The 18080-nt window shown below is 40.6% G+C and overlaps 2 protein-coding genes across 4 annotated transcripts in view; both read left to right on the top strand.

The window, feature by feature from the left end:
• The window catches only part of LOC116382737 (PWWP domain-containing DNA repair factor 3B-like), a 6351-nt gene extending 2161 nt beyond the window's left edge, over positions 1-4190 (top strand). For both annotated transcript variants that reach the window (XM_031845996.1, XM_031845997.1), the window contains exons 5-14: positions 28-171; positions 287-357; positions 747-820; positions 975-1035; positions 1128-1203; positions 1362-1412; positions 2715-2956; positions 3193-3414; positions 3508-3596; positions 3689-4190. In XM_031845996.1, the coding sequence (XP_031701856.1) occupies positions 28-171; positions 287-357; positions 747-820; positions 975-1035; positions 1128-1203; positions 1362-1412; positions 2715-2956; positions 3193-3414; positions 3508-3596; positions 3689-3788 (1130 nt within the window). In that variant the 3' untranslated portion in view covers positions 3789-4190. The remainder of the gene's footprint in view (positions 1-27; positions 172-286; positions 358-746; positions 821-974; positions 1036-1127; positions 1204-1361; positions 1413-2714; positions 2957-3192; positions 3415-3507; positions 3597-3688) is intronic.
• Positions 4191-5846: 1656 nt separating this feature from the next.
• ahctf1 (AT hook containing transcription factor 1) overlaps positions 5847-18080 on the top strand; it is a 23082-nt gene continuing 10848 nt past the window's right edge. For both annotated transcript variants that reach the window (XM_031846109.1, XM_031846108.1), the window contains exons 1-25: positions 5847-6073; positions 8284-8410; positions 8716-8866; positions 9025-9127; positions 9725-9905; positions 10037-10244; positions 10361-10477; positions 10868-10952; positions 11123-11273; positions 11666-11798; positions 11887-12068; positions 12303-12364; positions 12776-12904; positions 13099-13189; positions 13411-13500; positions 14058-14198; positions 14464-14568; positions 14777-14873; positions 15023-15146; positions 15945-16001; positions 16441-16587; positions 16807-16997; positions 17182-17326; positions 17456-17587; positions 17834-17981. In XM_031846109.1, the coding sequence (XP_031701969.1) occupies positions 8290-8410; positions 8716-8866; positions 9025-9127; positions 9725-9905; positions 10037-10244; positions 10361-10477; positions 10868-10952; positions 11123-11273; positions 11666-11798; positions 11887-12068; positions 12303-12364; positions 12776-12904; positions 13099-13189; positions 13411-13500; positions 14058-14198; positions 14464-14568; positions 14777-14873; positions 15023-15146; positions 15945-16001; positions 16441-16587; positions 16807-16997; positions 17182-17326; positions 17456-17587; positions 17834-17981 (3091 nt within the window). In that variant the 5' untranslated portion in view covers positions 5847-6073; positions 8284-8289. The remainder of the gene's footprint in view (positions 6074-8283; positions 8411-8715; positions 8867-9024; positions 9128-9724; positions 9906-10036; positions 10245-10360; positions 10478-10867; positions 10953-11122; positions 11274-11665; positions 11799-11886; positions 12069-12302; positions 12365-12775; positions 12905-13098; positions 13190-13410; positions 13501-14057; positions 14199-14463; positions 14569-14776; positions 14874-15022; positions 15147-15944; positions 16002-16440; positions 16588-16806; positions 16998-17181; positions 17327-17455; positions 17588-17833; positions 17982-18080) is intronic.

The following is an 18080-nucleotide window of genomic DNA, read 5'->3' as shown; positions in this document are numbered from 1 at the left end:
ACCCCACCCTTTACACCCCCCAAAAAGACGACTCCTTGCTGTCGTCAGATCTATCAATAGAGCTGAGTCGCCATGAGGAACAGCTGCCATCTTTGTCCTTCCAGGAAGATGAGGGAAGTGAGGAAGAGGAGGAGGATGAGCTACCAAGTTTCTTGATGCAGGTGGACAAAAGTGAGAGAGATGACAGTGACTGAATTCAAGTAACCCTCTACAAGGACGGACGAGAGCTGGTTTGGATTGTGTGTACATGCTGTATACTTTAAGTGGATTGTTTTTCTTCTTTCAGAGCCCCCGTCCATCACAGAGGGAGTGTTTGTGTGGCACAAATTTAGACATTATCCATTTTGGCCGGCATTGGTGAGTTATCAGAAGTTTTTAGATAGAACAATACACAATTTGTTGCTTTAATTTTTTGCCTATAATACAGAAAATTAGCAATTCCTCAAATTTGAGAAGCTTGAGCTAGTGATTATTTGCTCATTGAATGACTTCAATTGCTTTATCAATTTTCTGTCATACAACTTAAACTGGTAAGTTTACTTTTTTAGCACTAATAAACACTGCACTAAAACTCTATCATCAACTTAAGGGTGATGTCATTCTCTGGGGAAATTAAATGAAAGACCATTATGGGTATGAAATATTGATGACCTGAAAAAACCTGTTGTCAAGACTTTACAAAATGGCAAACGCTGAAAGCCTTAATGGTTTAAAATGTTTAAAATACACACTATCTTTGTCTGCAGGTGAAAAGTGTGAACCGTAAGCAGAAGAAAGCCAGCATCATGTTCATTGATGACCCAAAGATTCACAAAAAAGGGTAGGCAATAAGTGCATTTTCTCTCACTACTTTGTTGGTGAATGCATCTGAATTTTAAAAAATGTATAGGATTGCACTGTAGGTTGTGAGGGTCCCTTGGCCATCAATTCTCTGCAGAACTTAATACTTTACTGTATGTTTGTTGTTCTCGAAGGTTTACTGTGTCCCTGAAAACTCTGAAGCCTTTTGACTGTGAAGAAGCCAATGAGCTACGGGTAAGGATCGCTCATAAAGTATACACTCAATTTTCTAAAATTTCCTGACACAGTGGCAAACAATATGTCTCTCTTATTGAATTTGTAATAAGTTTAAAGCCAAAGAGAAGTATGATGCTGCAATTGAGTGGTCCTTGGAGCTCATAACAGACTACAGAATACGGATAGGTAAGTCTTGTCTATTTAATGCTTAAGCAGATAGAAACAGATAAAGGACAGTGATATTGATATGCATTATTTATATATTCACATACTTACAGTATATAGAAACGGCATTTATCTGACACTGAATTATTCACAATACTAATTATGCTTTGTCTTTGTAGCCTGTGGCTCATTTTGTGGCTCCTTCATCGAGTACTTTGCTCATGACATGAGTAAGTTTTGTTGTATAACATTTTTTCTGTTTTTCTCAATTGCTTTGGCTCATTTTTTTTGAAGCTGTCTCAACATTCTCCAAACTATCAGTGCAATTGTTATGACAGTTACATGGGACACCACAACTCTATTGCATGTCTGCAAAAGGAAGTAACTCACCCAAAACATTTAATTCATGCTTTAAATCCTACTAATTGTTTCAGTAAATTGGTCAATGCCAAACAAATGAAAGGTTATTTTCATGCGAGCAGTCCTGGTCAAAATGTTTCAGAAGTTTTTTTCACCATGGCAGTCAACCCTTGGAAAGGTTGAATGAGAATTCACCTTTTAATCTTTCGTGTTATAAACAGATCATTTCCACGAAATGACATCCATGCCAAAATAAGCTGCAACAATGGAGAAAGAAACCGCGGCAGTTCCATATAAAAAAAAAAAGACTTAATTGTACCTCCTCACAGTACGTAACACCATGTGGTATTAGATTCAAGGATAATTTATTGTCATTATGCACAGGTTTGCGCCGATAATATGGCCGGCATTTTAATATTTCCATAAACGTTTCCTGTGCTCTGTCCTGTGATTTGCCCGGATCCGGGATGCCATGGAGCCAGGTCTCTGTAAAGCTGTGGGCACGACAGACGGGGACCTCCCGTTTCAGGGTTGCCCCGAGGTCTTCTTTCATCCATCTTATTCTCCAGCGACTGGAGTAGGCTGGATAGCGGAATAGCCTTAAGTCCTAGCTGGGTTGGCTTTGCTTCCATTTTGACTCTTCTCCACCTTTTGGTGGTGTTTGGTCTGGCTGGGTGGTCGGAAGATGCCGTGGGCGGTGATCGTCTCAACGTCTGCTGCACTTTAGCCAATCCCCGCGCTTCCTTCTCCGACGTTGATGAGTGCATCTCTGTCATATGCATTATATGCTCCAGTAATTAACATGAAAAGACTTTGATAATTGAACAGATCAAGTTGTGATGAGTAAGACAGCTTCACTGAGAAACAACTCATCAGTTTTGACCAGCAAGCCATGTGCAAGTGGTTATTGTGCAGATTGTAGATAACTTACTCGTTTTCACTCCTGTGCCAAAACGTGCAATTTTCTTCAATGAATGAGAAATTCAAAAAATTAAATATTTATTTATTTATTTATTTTTAACGTTGTTTAAAAAAATAAACAATTCTCATTTAAGAATTGAGTCAAAGTGAATGAGAAAAGCTGAAACATGGCATGGCAAAATACAAACTTAAGTAAATCTGCATCCATACTTGGTCCTGACATGCTCTTTACTGCCTGTCCTGCACTCCAGGCTATCCAGTAAGGAGAAAGTACCCGCAAGCAGCCTCCGAGAGACTAACCATCGCCAGTGATGCAACGATGGAGGCGCTGTGTGACGATCATAAGGAGGACCGCTTTAGTGAACAGCGTGAGGTGGTCAGCAGGAGTTCAAAGAGGCTGCTGCCAGACCGGAGTCATGCCGCCCACAACCGTGCTAATGAGAAGCTCGTACATTTCATCGTAAAGCAGCGCATGGTGGAAAGACGCCTTCTGGTATGAATAATGGAATCTGTTTATGTATACGTAGGTATATGTATTCACGTATATGAAGAAAATATGTGTCGGTGCATTCTTCTGTCAGAGCCATGTAATCTCTCTAATTATGACCATCCGCTGTGTGATTTTAATGTTGTGAAAAGAGACTAAATGTGGTTAATAGGCATCTAAGAACATTCTAGATGAGTCCCTAGATGAATAAACGCACCCTTCCTGTGTCACTCTCATTACAGTCTGTGATCCGTGGGGAGCAGCAGTCCAGATGGCTTCGCTCCTTTCTGAGTGCCAATCGTAGACGAGTGGTGAACGTGTACCTGGAAGATGACCAGCAGTTGGACCAGGTCTACTTGTACCTGAATGAGCTCTACGCAACTGCCGGGGTCACCGCCCCTTTACTGGCGGAGATGAAATCCATGCAGCGTGTCCCCTTTGTCCTGGATGTGCTTCTTCCTGAGGTGAGCTAAAGCTTTGAGGGTTTTTTTTTTAATATGCAGTTCACAGTTTATGTTGTGGTGTTAGGTGTGTAACATTATTGTCCTCCTACACAGGCCATCATCTATGCCATAGCTGGGGTGGACAATGTCACAGTAAAAAAGGCAGAAGAAAAGTACCTGAAAGGACGATGCATAAGTAACAGGTAAGAGTTTGATGAGATAACCTGTCATGGTTGAAAGGGAACATTTTTTACACTGAATATGACTGTTATTTTCCATTTATTTTTCATTTCAGAGAAAGGCAGGAGTTTGACTTGATGATTGAGCGGCAGATGAAGAAAAAATCAAAGCTTCAGAATACTTCACTTGCGCTATTCTCTGACCCCATCAGTTAGCCGACTGAGTATTGTAAAACAGGAAACCTATTTTTTTTCAGATTTTTTTTTTTTTTTTTTTTCAAAGGCAATTAAGCAGTTTTTGTGTGCCTTATAATCAATGATGAATCATATTGCATTAATCCAACTCTCCTTTTAAGTTGCAATAGTGTAAATTGCTGAAAAGCTGTTCAAAGGGGGGACTCTGGTGTTAAAACGTCGACAGTAATAATGATAACACATGTTAGACAATCTGATCCCCTAACTTTTAACAATTATGTAACTGTTTACTGAAAATATATACACTGCCAGATCCGTCACAGAGCTTTTCTTGTACATTAATGTACAAGAAACATGAATTGCTGTCTGTATATGCTTGTGTGCTTTTTTTTTTTTTTTTTAAATAAACCATTTTGTCCCAGAGTAAAGGCTTTCACACACGAAAGGATCGACAAGTGGCAAATAAACAACACCTTTCAACACAATCGTCATCACAATACAGTACATACTGAGCCAGCGGTCCCACCACTAGAGGGCCTCGGGCCAAAAATGAACTCTTCTACTGAAAATGTCTACTGTTTAAAAAAGGAATTATTTAAAACATCTTACACTGCCATCATATAATGTAAAGTATTTGGTACACAGCCAATGGCCAATGCTGATAAGCACTGTAACAGCACATCTGGGTATTGTTTCTTGTTCAATCTTTTAACTCGGGGTTTAAAAAAAAAGAAAAAACTGAAACTGCTTTGGTCAAATGTCAAAACATAATTGGCACCTTTATATCCTACATCACTGTCACGGATGAGATGAAGTGTCTGCCACAGTCTTTTCATCCTTCTGCGTGTTGCAGTACAAGAGTATCTGCTGCCACACTATCAGACTACTGGGCATCGTCTCCTCTCTGGATGCGAGACTGTTTATCCCAACACCATCACAAATTATAAGGTACTGTAATGTATGTAATCTACCTCTGCAATACATGCCCCACAAACTGGCCTAGAATTTTCTTTTTATACTTTATTCATTAACCATTGTGGTCATATTTCCCATAGAGATGTTGCCTAACATGTTCTGCTATTTATTATGTAGTATTATGTTTATACCTGCTGGTGCCCCTCGGTATAAATTTGTAAACATTGTAATTTATGTAATCTACCTCTGCAATACATGCTCCACATTCAGCTGGTGCCCTTTATATATTTTTCGCCCCTGCCCCTCAGACAGCCCGAGTCTGCCAGTGCAATATGAAAGTGCCACTTGAGCAAAGATTATGATGGCATCATTCTTGAATCAGACTCTCTGCTATTCTTTGCACCATCAGTTTTTTTACTGATGTACGCTATTTGGGTACTGTCATCACACACTCTATATCGTTGTCTTAATGTAAATATAATGTGCTTTAGCCTATTTATATTTATAGAGATGCTGCTTAGGTTTATTCTAGTCTTTACTTTTGTCCTTTTAAACATGCTTTTAATGTTTTTCTTCGAAAATTTCTAGCATAAAACTGTCACATTTGATTTCAACAATACCCATTTGACTCTTGATGTGACTTCAGTAGGCTTCTTGGGAAATAGGTTACATGATCTTTGACAAGTTTTAATATATATGAATACATGAACAGATCACCATAGTTTACCTTAATCCCACCTCTTTTGCTATTCTGTCTCATTTGTATGGTTAGACGCAGTGGAGGTTTATAAACGTAAACATTTATTTCCTACATTTGAGACCCAGAAGATGTCATTGATTTTCTTTAAATTAATATGTACCTGCCTTCTCAAAGATATGGGTTGTTAAACATTGATGTTGTGGGTCTTTAAGCCCACATTTCATATGATTTCTAACTATATAAACGTAAATTCGACTATCTATTGTGCAACAATTGATGATAGCATGGTTAGTGATTGATTACCATAACATTGTGAACAAAGGAAGTATGACTGATTTCAGTGGATAGTGGGAAAGTAGCAGTAAGTCATTTAGATTTTAGTCCGTAATTTTGTAAGCAGGAATCACGCCGAACCCGAAGAGGGCAGCAGTGAGTGATCGCCATGCTCACTCTCCCAACACCGACGAAGAAGAAGTTCATGGAGCACTTTCCAATCGTGGAAATGGCGCTACGCGTTGTGGAAGCCTGAAGTCAGAGGGAGCATATCGTGCTTGTCAGTCGATTGAAGCGCCCAGAGGGCTCTACGCATGAGAAGGAGCGGATTATGACAGAGGGGGAAAGTAATCGGGAGATTCGTCAAGAAAAACAAAACACTCGTGGCTCTGATAAAGCCGTCGACATCCTCAGACAGGTAACTTAACGTCGGTAGCAGCTAGCGGCACATTGCATCACGTTCACACGCGTAGCTGAGAGAGATCCAACGGAGCTAGCTCACCAAACTCGCTTGTGTTGCATAAATCCTCCTAAAAGATTTAACGCTACAGTAAGAGTTGACCGGTCGCTAAACGAAGATCGGCTGTACTGCGATGTTGCCACTGGCTACAAGCTAGCTTAGTGAGTTTTGTGTTGCTAGCCTAACGTTACACTACAGTAATGTTACGTTTGCACTGTTCCAGCTAAAGCTAAAGCGAGACCACTGAATTACCTGTAACGTTGCTTAAATTACCAGATTCAAGCGATGTTAGCTAAAGACAAGAGTAGTGTGATGTTGGTTCTGGTGAAATAGTAACGTTTCTCCAGGTTGTCACGGAAGAACCAACGCTAACGTACTCACTGCTTTGCTAACATTAACGCGAGCTAATAACACGAAAGTAGCAACGTAGCTCCTGTAGCTAGCCGCCCAGACTCAACTAGCATTAGAGTTAAATGTTAATCAGCTAGTTAGTTGATTTGGTGGAGCACGTATCTAATAAGTTAACGGCACACTTAAAGTGAAATAAGTACTACCATGTATGCATATATCTGGGCCAACTATCTTAATTTAAATGGTGAACTCGGATAAACTGTAATTCTGCGTGACCTTGCAGGCTAACTAGGTAGCTCACTAATGAACTGAAAGAAGTGTTTACGTTAAGGCAGCTACCAGACCTTATTCCGCACTAAATAACATTAGCATATTAACCATATGTTGCTATTGTGGCCGGTGTTTAACAGCAATGTACATTACATTGCTAAAGAAAGAGATGGTTGGTTTGTTTACATCATGTCAAGCAGCAGTTGATGAAGCTAATCTCCACTCTGCAGATGCTAAACGAGCTCAGGTTAGCCAGTTAACTGACGTTTAACCCTCCACAACGTCCAAATATCGTCTGATACATTTGACAATGACATTTGAAAGTTGCATAAAGTGGCGAGAGTTATTTACGGGTTGTCACGCGCTAATACTGACACACGTGAACGCTTGACGTTGTATTTGCTGAAACCAGATTTGATGTTTTAATAATGTTAATTGTTGTGGAATCTTTGTATTTGTCAATAGTCTGTAACATAGCGGCCACGCTTCTAAGTGCATCAATGTGCCTGTATAGTTGGTCATTTTTATAATTTGTCCACATGTTGATTTCACGTCATGGCATGTGGCTGCGTAGTGGCAGGCTCGTTGCGCGGGAGTTCACTTGAATCCACTGTGTGCTCTGCCCTGTGGTCACAGAGGGCAGTATTGGGTCTAATCTAGCACACTGAAACTGACGGGCACATTTCTATTCAGGTCGATTTAGCCTTGAAAGCTCCACAGTGTCTACCATACTGCTGGAGATAATATTATCTTGTATGAGCACTAGTGCAACAACAAGGCCGATGGGCATCATACACATTTACAGACTAGAAATGGTAATAACAAAAGCGTAAATAGAAATCAACACAGGGTAAAACATGTACCAGAGTTAATGACATCAGCTATAAGCAAATCTTTAAAAAAAAAAAAACACACAAACATGTTTTAACATGTTTTCAGATAAGTGTTTTGTTTTTTTTAGCTTAACTTAAATCATTTAAATATAGGCATTTGTTATTCTCAACGTGTGAAGCTGGCAACTATGTAATAATTTTGTTTTATTCATTCAGTACTGTTGACATATCACGGTTTTGTTAAATCGGAACAGATAAAAAGATTTAAAAAAATATAAATTAAAAATGTATGGGCATCATCAGTCAGTCTGAGAGGGGATAAAATAATCCACTGGGGTTTCTTTGAACAATTATTTGAATAGTGCTTTATTCTAGCACTTTATCAGAACTCAGTGTCAGAAGTCACATCTGCAAACAGATGTGTAGCAGTATGTCCTGGGTTGTTGTTGATTAGAAAGCAAACCCAGTTGCAGGACCAGTTGTCAGCAAGGTTGCTGACAGCGTGTTTCCTGACAACTGTGGTTTGAAAGAAAGACCTCTTTTGTGCTGTAAAAGCCTGTCGAGCAGATAAAGCCCGAAGTAGTTTTATAGCGTAGGAAGCGCTCAAAAAGAGTTTTTCACAGGTTATCATTGTACTTGAACTTATTGATGAACGTATCTAGGGCAGGGTGTTTCTAACATACTGTATATCCTGTGTTGTTGTTGTTTGTACAGTGAACAATGCATGACCTGACTGCCCAAGTCACCAGCAGCCTGCTGCCGTTCCCAGAAGTTACTAAAGATGCTCTCGGGGAGGATGAGATCACTCTCGACTCTGTGCTACATGGGAAGTTCACTGTTGGTAAGCCTTACTGATCAATACTCCCTATAAATGTATATTTTCTTCCCTCCATCCTTAGTTGCAATGGCAAATAGGTACACAAGTAAAACAGTGTAGTTTCAAATGACTGATGTGCTAAATTGGATTGCTCCATTTAAAATGAGTGATGCTTAGATTTAAGTTGTATCTTAAGAACAGCTTTTACAAATGGCTGCAGGTTGCATGTTAACTCATTAGCTGTTTACTTCTGTTTAAATGGAACCTAGCTTGGTGATAGTCCTGGATCATAACCCCCTTACCTTTCATTTCCTTGTCTGTGTGTGAAGGCCGCAGCGGGCTGGCCTGGCTGGCCTGTGGCCCCCATTTGGAGGTTGTCCATGCAGTGACAGGAGAACGTCTGTCTGCGTACTGCTTCAGCGGTGGAGGCGAGCACCCACCCTGTGTCCACGTAGCCAAGGACTTCAGCTGGCTCAAAAGGTCAGAGCTGTCTCTTACTATTCATGTCTTTATCACTCTTTGATGTGGATTGTAATCAATCGAAATTAACTATTAACTACTACTAGATTTTTAGATATTAATGACGGTGCTTAGGAAATGTCAAAAGCTAACTCCTTTACTGTTTTTTATGTTACTAGGTCTGGATTACTCGTTGGCTTGGAGGAAGCAGAGGGCAGCGTGCTGTGTCTCTATGACTTGGGACTGTCGAGGGTGGTTAAAGCTGTGGTTATACCAGGCAGGGTGAGTTGGCGGCGCTTCAGGTCTCCTCTACTCTTATCTGGTAGAGTTGGTCTCATGCTTTGAATGTGAATGCTAAATTCTTGGAGCGACATATCCCAGGTTTAAGTTGAGTCATTAGAATATACAAAATGATTGAGCAGTCCAAGGAGGTAGAAGATGTTTTTTTTTTAAGAAATCAGACATATTTTTCACATTGCTAACATTAAGAATTGTGTCTTTTCTCTTGTAAGGGAAAATAATTGCAAGCAACCTGACCCAGACTAATGCTTGCTTTACAAGTCTTTACAATGAACTCTCAAAAAAAGAACTTAACACAGCACATGCAAATATTTAGGTACACTTTACATACATAGTCACTTCACATAGTAACACCTCATTTCTTGATGTCAGCTTACAGCTTTATATTCTGGTTATTGACATTGTTCCTTAAAGATGAATTTGTAGTTTTTTTTAGTTGTTTTAAGAGCAGATTTTTGTGTTGGCCGATAATAAAGTAGAGATTGATAAATTCAAAATGTGTATTTACAAACTAAAAACATATCTTATCCATCCAAACCTCATCAACATCTGTCTTTTTTTCCCTTCTTTCCTCTTTAGATCACAGCTATTGAGCCGTTAGTGAGTTATGGCGGAGCAAGCACTTCGACGCAGCATCTTCACCAGAGTCTACGCTGGTTCTTTGGCATTGCTGCTGTTGTAACGGATCTCGGTCATGTTCTGCTTGTGGACCTCTGTCTCGACGACTTGTCCTGCAGCCAAAGTGAACTGGAGTCTTCAGGTGATTAGCTTGTGTGACGAAGCGCTGGGTTTATTTGTGTTTGCATGTTTATGTCTTGCTGTATGTTTTTTCCTGCCACACACGTTTGTTTCTCTATCTAAAACTTCTAAAAATTTTCTCTGCGTTCCCAGACCTGCAGGTAGTGACCAAATCTCCTGCCGAGATCCCTCGGCTGAGAGAAGTCAGCACCAGGCAGGGCAGACATCTTTGTCTCCAGCTTCATGGGCCCAGTGGAGTTGGAGCCACAGCTCTGCAGTATATCTCCAGGACCAACCAGCTGGCTGTGGGGTTTTCAGATGGACACTTACAGCTGTGGAACATGAAAACCCTAAAGAAGGAGTGAGTTTTTGTATTTTACTACATTGTTATTTTAAGAATACCATTGATAGGTACATTTTAAATACAAAAAAGTATCATGTGTATGTTCATTTGTGTTTGATCTCTCTCATGTGTAGATACCACTCCCAGTTAGAGGGTGGCAGGGTGCCTGTGCATGCCTTCACCTTTCAGGAGCCAGAAAATGACCCCAGGAACTGTTGCTACCTCTGGGCTGTCCAGTCTTCTCAGGACCTGTAAGTCTTACATAAGAAACTCAGTTTCACTATGTTCTTTGTTTTGAATATTAACAGGCAAAGTCATGGCGTCACATAGCTGCTCCACTAGCTTCTGTAACTCAAATCAATATCTCATTCATTTATTTCATCAGTCTGAAATAATGAAGGGTTTATGGAAAATAGAGTTTGTTAAAGGCCGCTAGAGATTGCTTTTTATAAAATGACCGTGAGGTTTCTTACCTATGGAACAGGACCTGGACGTTCGGCTTACATTTTGGCTCTATAAGCATGAGATTCTTGTAAATTGACATTATTTGTGTTTCTAAGGACTCCATCCAGGCAAAGTGTGTGTTTTTGTTTTTGCCAACTTCTTATTTTTTCCCTCTGCTTCCTCTCACTCCCACACAGTGAGGGAGATATGGTCAGCCTCCGCCTGCTTCAGATGGCCTTCAGTGAAAGGAAGTGTCTGACTTCTGGGAAGATCCTCTATGAGGTCTGTAGTGCCTAAAATAATGACTCCACACATTGCACAAATAGTTTCTCTCCATTTTCTTCCCTTAGTGAAATCTTCACTTTGTCTGGTTCTGTCGCAGTCCTAGCAAATCTACTCTACAATTACCTTCCTTATTTACTCTCCTCCCTCCTTAACTTTGGGTCTTTCAGGGTCTGGAGTACTGCGAGGAGCGGTACAGTCAGGAGTTAAGTGGCACAGCTTTCCCTCTCAGGACCCAGGCTACCAACACCCGCCTGCTGAGCTGCCAGACCATCGAGAAGTTCCGACCCCACCCTGACAGGGATGACAGCATGAATGAAGGTTAGCCTGCTTCCCCTGAAACTACCTATGGAAGATATGAGTATGTAGGGAGCCAATTAGTGCAGGTTTTAAGCACTATTAGTGCAGGTTTTAAGCATTTCCAATCAGAGTTTAATGGTTAATGCTATGCCATTGCCAGTGTTGTCAAAGGAGTAATAATGGACAATTGAAACGGTTATACCATTGTGTGATCTCAATAAACTGTTTCTATTACAACTATCTACTGCACGATGGAGAAAAGTTCTACTCTTTGTCTCCCTTTTTTGCATACTGTATCTACTTCCTTTCAGTTGTCTTACCTGCCTTTATTTTTTTTAAACACTTCAGCGATCATCCACACTTTTCTCCCTTCCTCTCACTCATTCCCTCCTCCCTCATCACCCAAATTACAGTTGCATCTCCGGACACCAGTGTGTCTATCTTCAGCTGGCAAGTCAAGGTCTATGGTCAGGGAACCCCATCTACCTACATAGGGGTTTTTGACATCAACCGTTGGTACCACGCACAGATGCCAGACTCTTTGAGGTATCTTGGAGACTAAATTCATAACTTCATAAGAAGTTTCTTGGTTGATTTACTGTGACACTGTTTTTCCACTGTGTGTTCTTGTCAGAACTGGAGAGTCTCTGCAAAATTGTCCCTACCTGGCAGTTTGGTCTCTGGACCCAGTGGTGCAGATGGTGTCTCAACATGTCCTCCTGGATGTGGTGGTGCACGACCGCAGCCTGAGCAGGGGCCTGCCCTTCACCTGCCCCCCACCAGAACAGTACTTTAACCCCACCACATATAACTTTGGTAGGTGGTGACAATATATGTATCACAATATATCACATAATACGGAGAAATTATAAAGATGTAATATTAAATCATCTTCCAGGTCTGTCATTTTTCCAGGTTCTATCGCTGTGTATTGATGTTACCTGTTTGTATAAATCTGGAATTTTCTTGTGCAGACATGCCCGGGTTTGTAGTTGAAATATAATTTTACTAATACGGTTGATTTGTTTTTTCCCCGCTTCCATGTTACAGATGCTACGTGCCTGCTCAACTCTGGAATTGTGCACTTCACCTGCTCTGGGTATCAGAAAGAGGCAAGTCTCTTGTTTTGATTTTTCTATCAATACAAATTTGTATCTCAACATAAATTTTATGACATTCGATCCAAATTATAAAAAGGTGAATTTGTCGCTGTATTATATCAGTGACTTATGAACAGAACGTTTGGTTTTTCTTCTCACTAATGTGCAAAGCAAACCGCAACCGTGACCCAAACACTGCAGTACAAACCAAAATGTGGGATTGTTGAACCGTTGCACCACTAGTTTTTATATCATTTCAAATGTAGACTTCAACCTACAGCCTTTTCTTTGTGTTCTTGTTTTTTAATTAGTATATGATGTTTATCACTGAGACTACACAATATTTACTATTGAAGTAGGATGTAAATATGTGAATAATGTAAGTAGGCTTCTATTACACCGCACCATCTTCATTGACACCAGACCCTGAGCTTTTTGAAGAAAGCTGCTCCCTGTTCCAGTGACATCATCTCCACTAGCTACTCTCGCTGCCTCATGTCCGGCCTGCTCTCATCTCGCCTGGCTGACACTCAGGCTTCCAGCCTCTCTCAGGTACACACACAAACACACACACACACACACACACACACCACTAAGCTGACATCTTGGTCTCCAGAAGTACTTATTGACACAAAGGGGTTCTTGGTGCTTTTGAATGCTCTCTTTTAGTTTACATTACAGAAATATGTATTCAGAAGTTTTGATACTAATTTGTACCTTTTTGTATCTTTATGTTGGACCCTCAGGAGGAGCAGCTGGATGCCATCCTGTCAACAGCGGTGGAGACCAGCTCCTTGGGACTGATCACTGGCTGTATCAAGCAGTGGACTGCAGAAGGTGAGGACTCATTCTTATTTAACTGTCAAATTGTTTCTTATATTGCTGATCAAGACTCATAGCAACCACGCCCGCAAATATGTGGTGAAGACATTGGCTCAGTGTTTCTCTCTCTGGCTTCATCTCACACATAGACACTCTCATAGTTTTACATCTTTGCTAAGTCCCTCTACATAAATATAGTCAACTCTAAAGCTTATAATTCTGTCCCTCTTAAACAGAACAACCGGGCTCTGCACTGAACCTGCGCTACATTCTGGATTGGGCCTGGAACAAAGTGGTTCACACCAAGGAGGAACTGGATGGCATCTGTATGTTTAAATATCATTTTATACTTTTAATCAAATTACATTCTGAATTATATAGAATGTTGTTTAGACAGTAATTTTTTTTTTAATTTTGTAAATCCATTCTGCAGTCTACACAATACTAAAAATGATAAAATGTTTACTTTTTTTTAACATTGATAAATTTTGGATTTGCAAGATGATCTTATTAAGTCTTAATAAATGTAAGTGTTTGTCAAGAACTGGACATCTGACAAACCTTATATTTGGCAGCTTGTGACCACTCGGGTGATGCATTTGAATATTTTAGATCAAATATGTTGGCACGGTAAATTCAGGTTAGTGACTACTTCATCTTTTACAGTCCAGTATTATTTAACCAAGGAGTAAATGTCCGCCTTGTCTATTTGTCGATATTGTAAATGATTCGTTATTTACATGATATGAATCCCTCCTGTTTCCTCCTATTTCAATGCTGTTTGCAATTTGTTAATACATTTGTGTGTGTGTGTGTGTGTGTGTGTGTGTGTGTGTGTGTGTGTGTGTGTGTGTGTGTGTGTGTGTGTGTGTGTGTTCTCTAGGTGCACCGCTGTTTGACAGCTCATCCAACTTCACAGACCCTCAGACCATGCAGCTGCTCCAGCACAGCCAGAGACTGCTCAGTAACCTCAGCACCATCTTCCACTGTCTGCTCAGTGAAGCCCAGGAGCTCACACAAAGAGGTGCAATATCCTCACAGTCACATGAGCAAGCGTTATGTTTCCTTGTGATGTCAGTGAAAACAGGTTCAGCCAGCCCACAAACCTGTTTTTCTCATTTCCCATTTGTGTTTAACTGTAAGAACACTCGTGCAAGTGTTTTTTTTTAATGTCTACTGATTTCAATAAATTGATATCGTTATGGTTTGATACACTTTAAGATATATCTTTGATCAGCCGTATCAAGCAACCAAGAAGTTGTTGTTTTGCTTATTCTTTTGTGGTGTAGGTCTGGCGGGTCTGATGAACAAGAACTTGGTTTCTAGTCTGATTTCCAAGTACGCTCAGGTGGTGCTCTGGTTCTGTCGTACCGGTCTGCTGCCTGAAGGATCAGGTAAGCTGTTGCTGGCATAAACATTATTTGGGAAATCTTACTGGCAATTTCACACAAAACAATTTCTCAGAGCAAGTGAGTAAAGTTCAAGGCCTTAGCTGGCTGCATGAGGTGTCGCTCATTAAAAGCCTGGCTGCTGTAAACAATTATTCATTACAGTTGAGGTTCTTTTTCTTTAAATTTTTTTTGTAATTGTTCTCCCCATTAGACGACGATGCTCTCCAGATCTCCAGGCCTTTCTACACTCACTCAGTCATCAGCAACTATTATACAATACGCAGAGAGGAGCTCACCAGGCTGGCTAAGTGAGTATTCTTTGCTTGAAGAATGTCACATAATATTCCACATCTAAGACTGCAGCTAACCAATATTTTCAAAAATAATACCCGTTACTTTTGGATGATGATGATAGTCTGAGTTGATCTAATGCCGACACACTCCGTGGTCTCCTCAGGGGCAAGTGGTGTGCAGACTGCCTGATGATCGATGGTTTGGTTGGCCAGTGTGGCGAAAGCTTGACCAACCTGTGGAAGAGGGATGAGGGTGGGACAGGGCAATACCCACCACCTACATTGCACGTAAGCATGAACTTATTTATTTATAATTAATTTTATTTAGTGCTGGGCAAGTTAACGCGTTAATTTCGCGTTAACGCCTTCATCAATTAACGCGGACAATTATTTTATCGCGCGTTAACACATTTTTAAAATTTATTATATATGTATATATATATATATTTTTTATTTATTTATTTTTATTGAAAGACAAGAGACAATACATATACATAACAACAAGAGGATGACAAGAACAGTGGGATAAAAGGCAGCAAACATCCTATAGTCAGGTGTGTGTGTACGTGTGCGCACGTGTGTGCGTACGTGTGCGCACGTGTGTGCGTACGTGTGCGTACGTGTGTGTGTGCGTACGTGTGTGTGTGCGCAAGTGTGTGTGTGTACGCACATGTGTGTGTATGTCCTTGAGCCTTTTTTAAGAGGGGGGGGGGGGGGGGAGAATGATCTCCGTGGTCAACTCAGCAGACACTTACATGTTAGTGCACCTATATGCTGAAATTCACGGTAAACACATTTAAACGGCACAGATCGGGAGCGAGCGAAGGACTTTGAAAGTTAGTGGAAAGGTTAACGTGAGACAACATCCGGTTTCTTCAGACGAACATCCGGTTTTCAGAATAAGATGCCAACAAAGTATGAATCGCGATTAATCGCAAAAAATCCATGCGATTAATCACGATTAAATATTTAATCGTTGCCCAGCACTAATTTTATTATGTACCGTCTAATCTATATCAAATCGAGTTTGCATCTGTTTCTTTTACCGTGTGTGAAGACTTGAGTTTATACCTCTTTTATCCACAGGCCCTGTTGGACATTTATCTACTGGACAATATTGATGAAGCTGCTAAAAATGCACTCGTATCCTTTAATTATTAGTGTCATAAAGTCATGTTAATGTCAGCCATGGCCAGCTCCAGGATTTTTTTTTTTGCAATTCAGGGGTTGCTGCTTCAGCTGTTTATTTGCTTGTTTAAAATATGTTTTGTGAGTGTACAGCTCTAGGAAGCCGTGTCACTGTTTTAACATTACACAAAAGAACGTATGTAATGACTCTTTTTGTATCATGTTGGTTTCATTATGTAAAAACAGTCAGATTTAAGATCACAGCTTTTATTAGATTATTTATGATTGTTTTCCATTCATATGTTTTTGCAGTTTTTTTTTAATAACTGTAAAATTAATCATCCAACATTCAAAACCATGTTAAGATTTCAATCAAGTAACCTCGGCCATAGTTGTAAATGTTACACTCATGATTAAGCCTCCTGCATGTATAAGCCTTGACCTGTTGTTCCAGGTGATTTACCTGCTGCTCGATGTTATGTACTCCTTCCCCAATAAGGAGGGAAGTTCAGTGGAGTCTTTCCCCCCAGCTTTTGCAATCCCTATTGGACTTGTGAAACTAGTACAAGGCCTCTGGCTGCTGGACCATCGTGACCACCAGGTACACACCGGCTGAATATTTGACTGACTTTTTTAAGATGTAAATTTGAATACAGAGAGGTTGTGCCAGACAAAAGAGTTTTATTGTATTTAAAGAGAAATGGAACATCAGTATTAGCATTTTAACATTTGTATAAACATGAATGACACATACTATTAATATTATTATGACCTCTTCTGACAAATTGTATGCTTTCTTTTTCTTATTTGTCCTGATCAGAGTTCATTCGAGTTGCTCCTGCATCCAGCTGCCTCTCAGTGTCAGTTTGAGTGGCAGCATGAGCGTGTCCTACAAGCACTGATGTGCCAGGGCCAACACTCAGTCGCACTGCGATACTTCCACGTTACGAAGCCCCCAATTTCCTCCACCTCCCAGGCCAAACTCTGTTTGTCTGTACTGCTACACAACAGGTAAGAGCAAAGGGAAAAGACACTGTGCAGCAATACCAGCAGTTTCTGCTGTCAGTAAAACGTATGCATATGTGAAACACGGGCAAGAAAAAGGCTTTTTGTTTAAGGAAACGAGCATGTCGGCAATCCAATGACTCGTTTTTATCTCTGTCTTACCTTTTATTAACGCAGTGTTTCCTTCCAGGTGTCTCATAGAGGCGTGGTCCCTGCTACGGCAGCACTCAAATCGCCTCAACATGGGAGAGCTGCTGGGCTTCCTGTATGAGAGCTGCCAGGAGCTGGGCCTCGTCAAGGAGCTGCTCAAACTGCCCCTGGGCCTCACTGAGCAGGTAGGAGAGAGATGAGAGAGATTTTAAAAACCTAACCTGTCATTATTCTGCTTTTAGATTCACCTTTCCTGGTGTTTTTGCATATAAAGTGGATGCCTAAAACTCTTGGGTCTTGGGCTTGTGTTTCAGGAGAGTTTGGAGAAGTTTCTCCAGGGTACAGGCGGTCTCCAGAACAGAGAACTACTGATGGTTCATTACCTTCAGCAGGCCAACTACATTCCTGCCCTGCAGCTCAACCACAGCCTCAAAATGAACATGGTGGTATGTTTGACACACACACACATGCATAGCATTACACTAATTCTCACAGCAGTATCTTGATATACAGTATGTGACATTTATAGTATTCAGAATCCACTGTATTAATGAATTGTTATCGATTTAGACATGCTATATCCAAATATGAAATTCCTGTGCATCACTGTCACTATATGATTATATAGAAAGAAGATACTTGCATCCCATTCGATTTATAACCACTTCTGTCTCTTGCTTCTTTGTTCCTAGAATGAGCGAGACCCAAAGCTTAAAGAACGGTCCAACACCAGGAACTTGATATTGGACCAGTATGGCAAGGTATTGCCCAGAGTCCAGAGGAAACTGGCCATGGAGAGAGCAAAGCCCTACCAGCATCCCTACGCCGTCCACAGAGAAGGTAAGGAGACGCTCAACTTGAATTCATGTTTATTGCACTTAGGGCTCAAAGAGTGTGTGTGTGTGTGTGTGTGTGTGTGTGTGTGTGTGTGTGTGTGTG

Source organism: Anarrhichthys ocellatus, unplaced genomic scaffold (assembly GCF_004355925.1).
Source record: "Anarrhichthys ocellatus isolate YVR2014 unplaced genomic scaffold, GSC_Weel_1.0 scaffold6, whole genome shotgun sequence".
NCBI lineage: Eukaryota > Metazoa > Chordata > Actinopteri > Perciformes > Anarhichadidae > Anarrhichthys > Anarrhichthys ocellatus.
The sequence above is the reverse complement of the archived record's forward strand: the minus strand, read 5'-3'. Positions and strand labels throughout refer to the sequence as shown.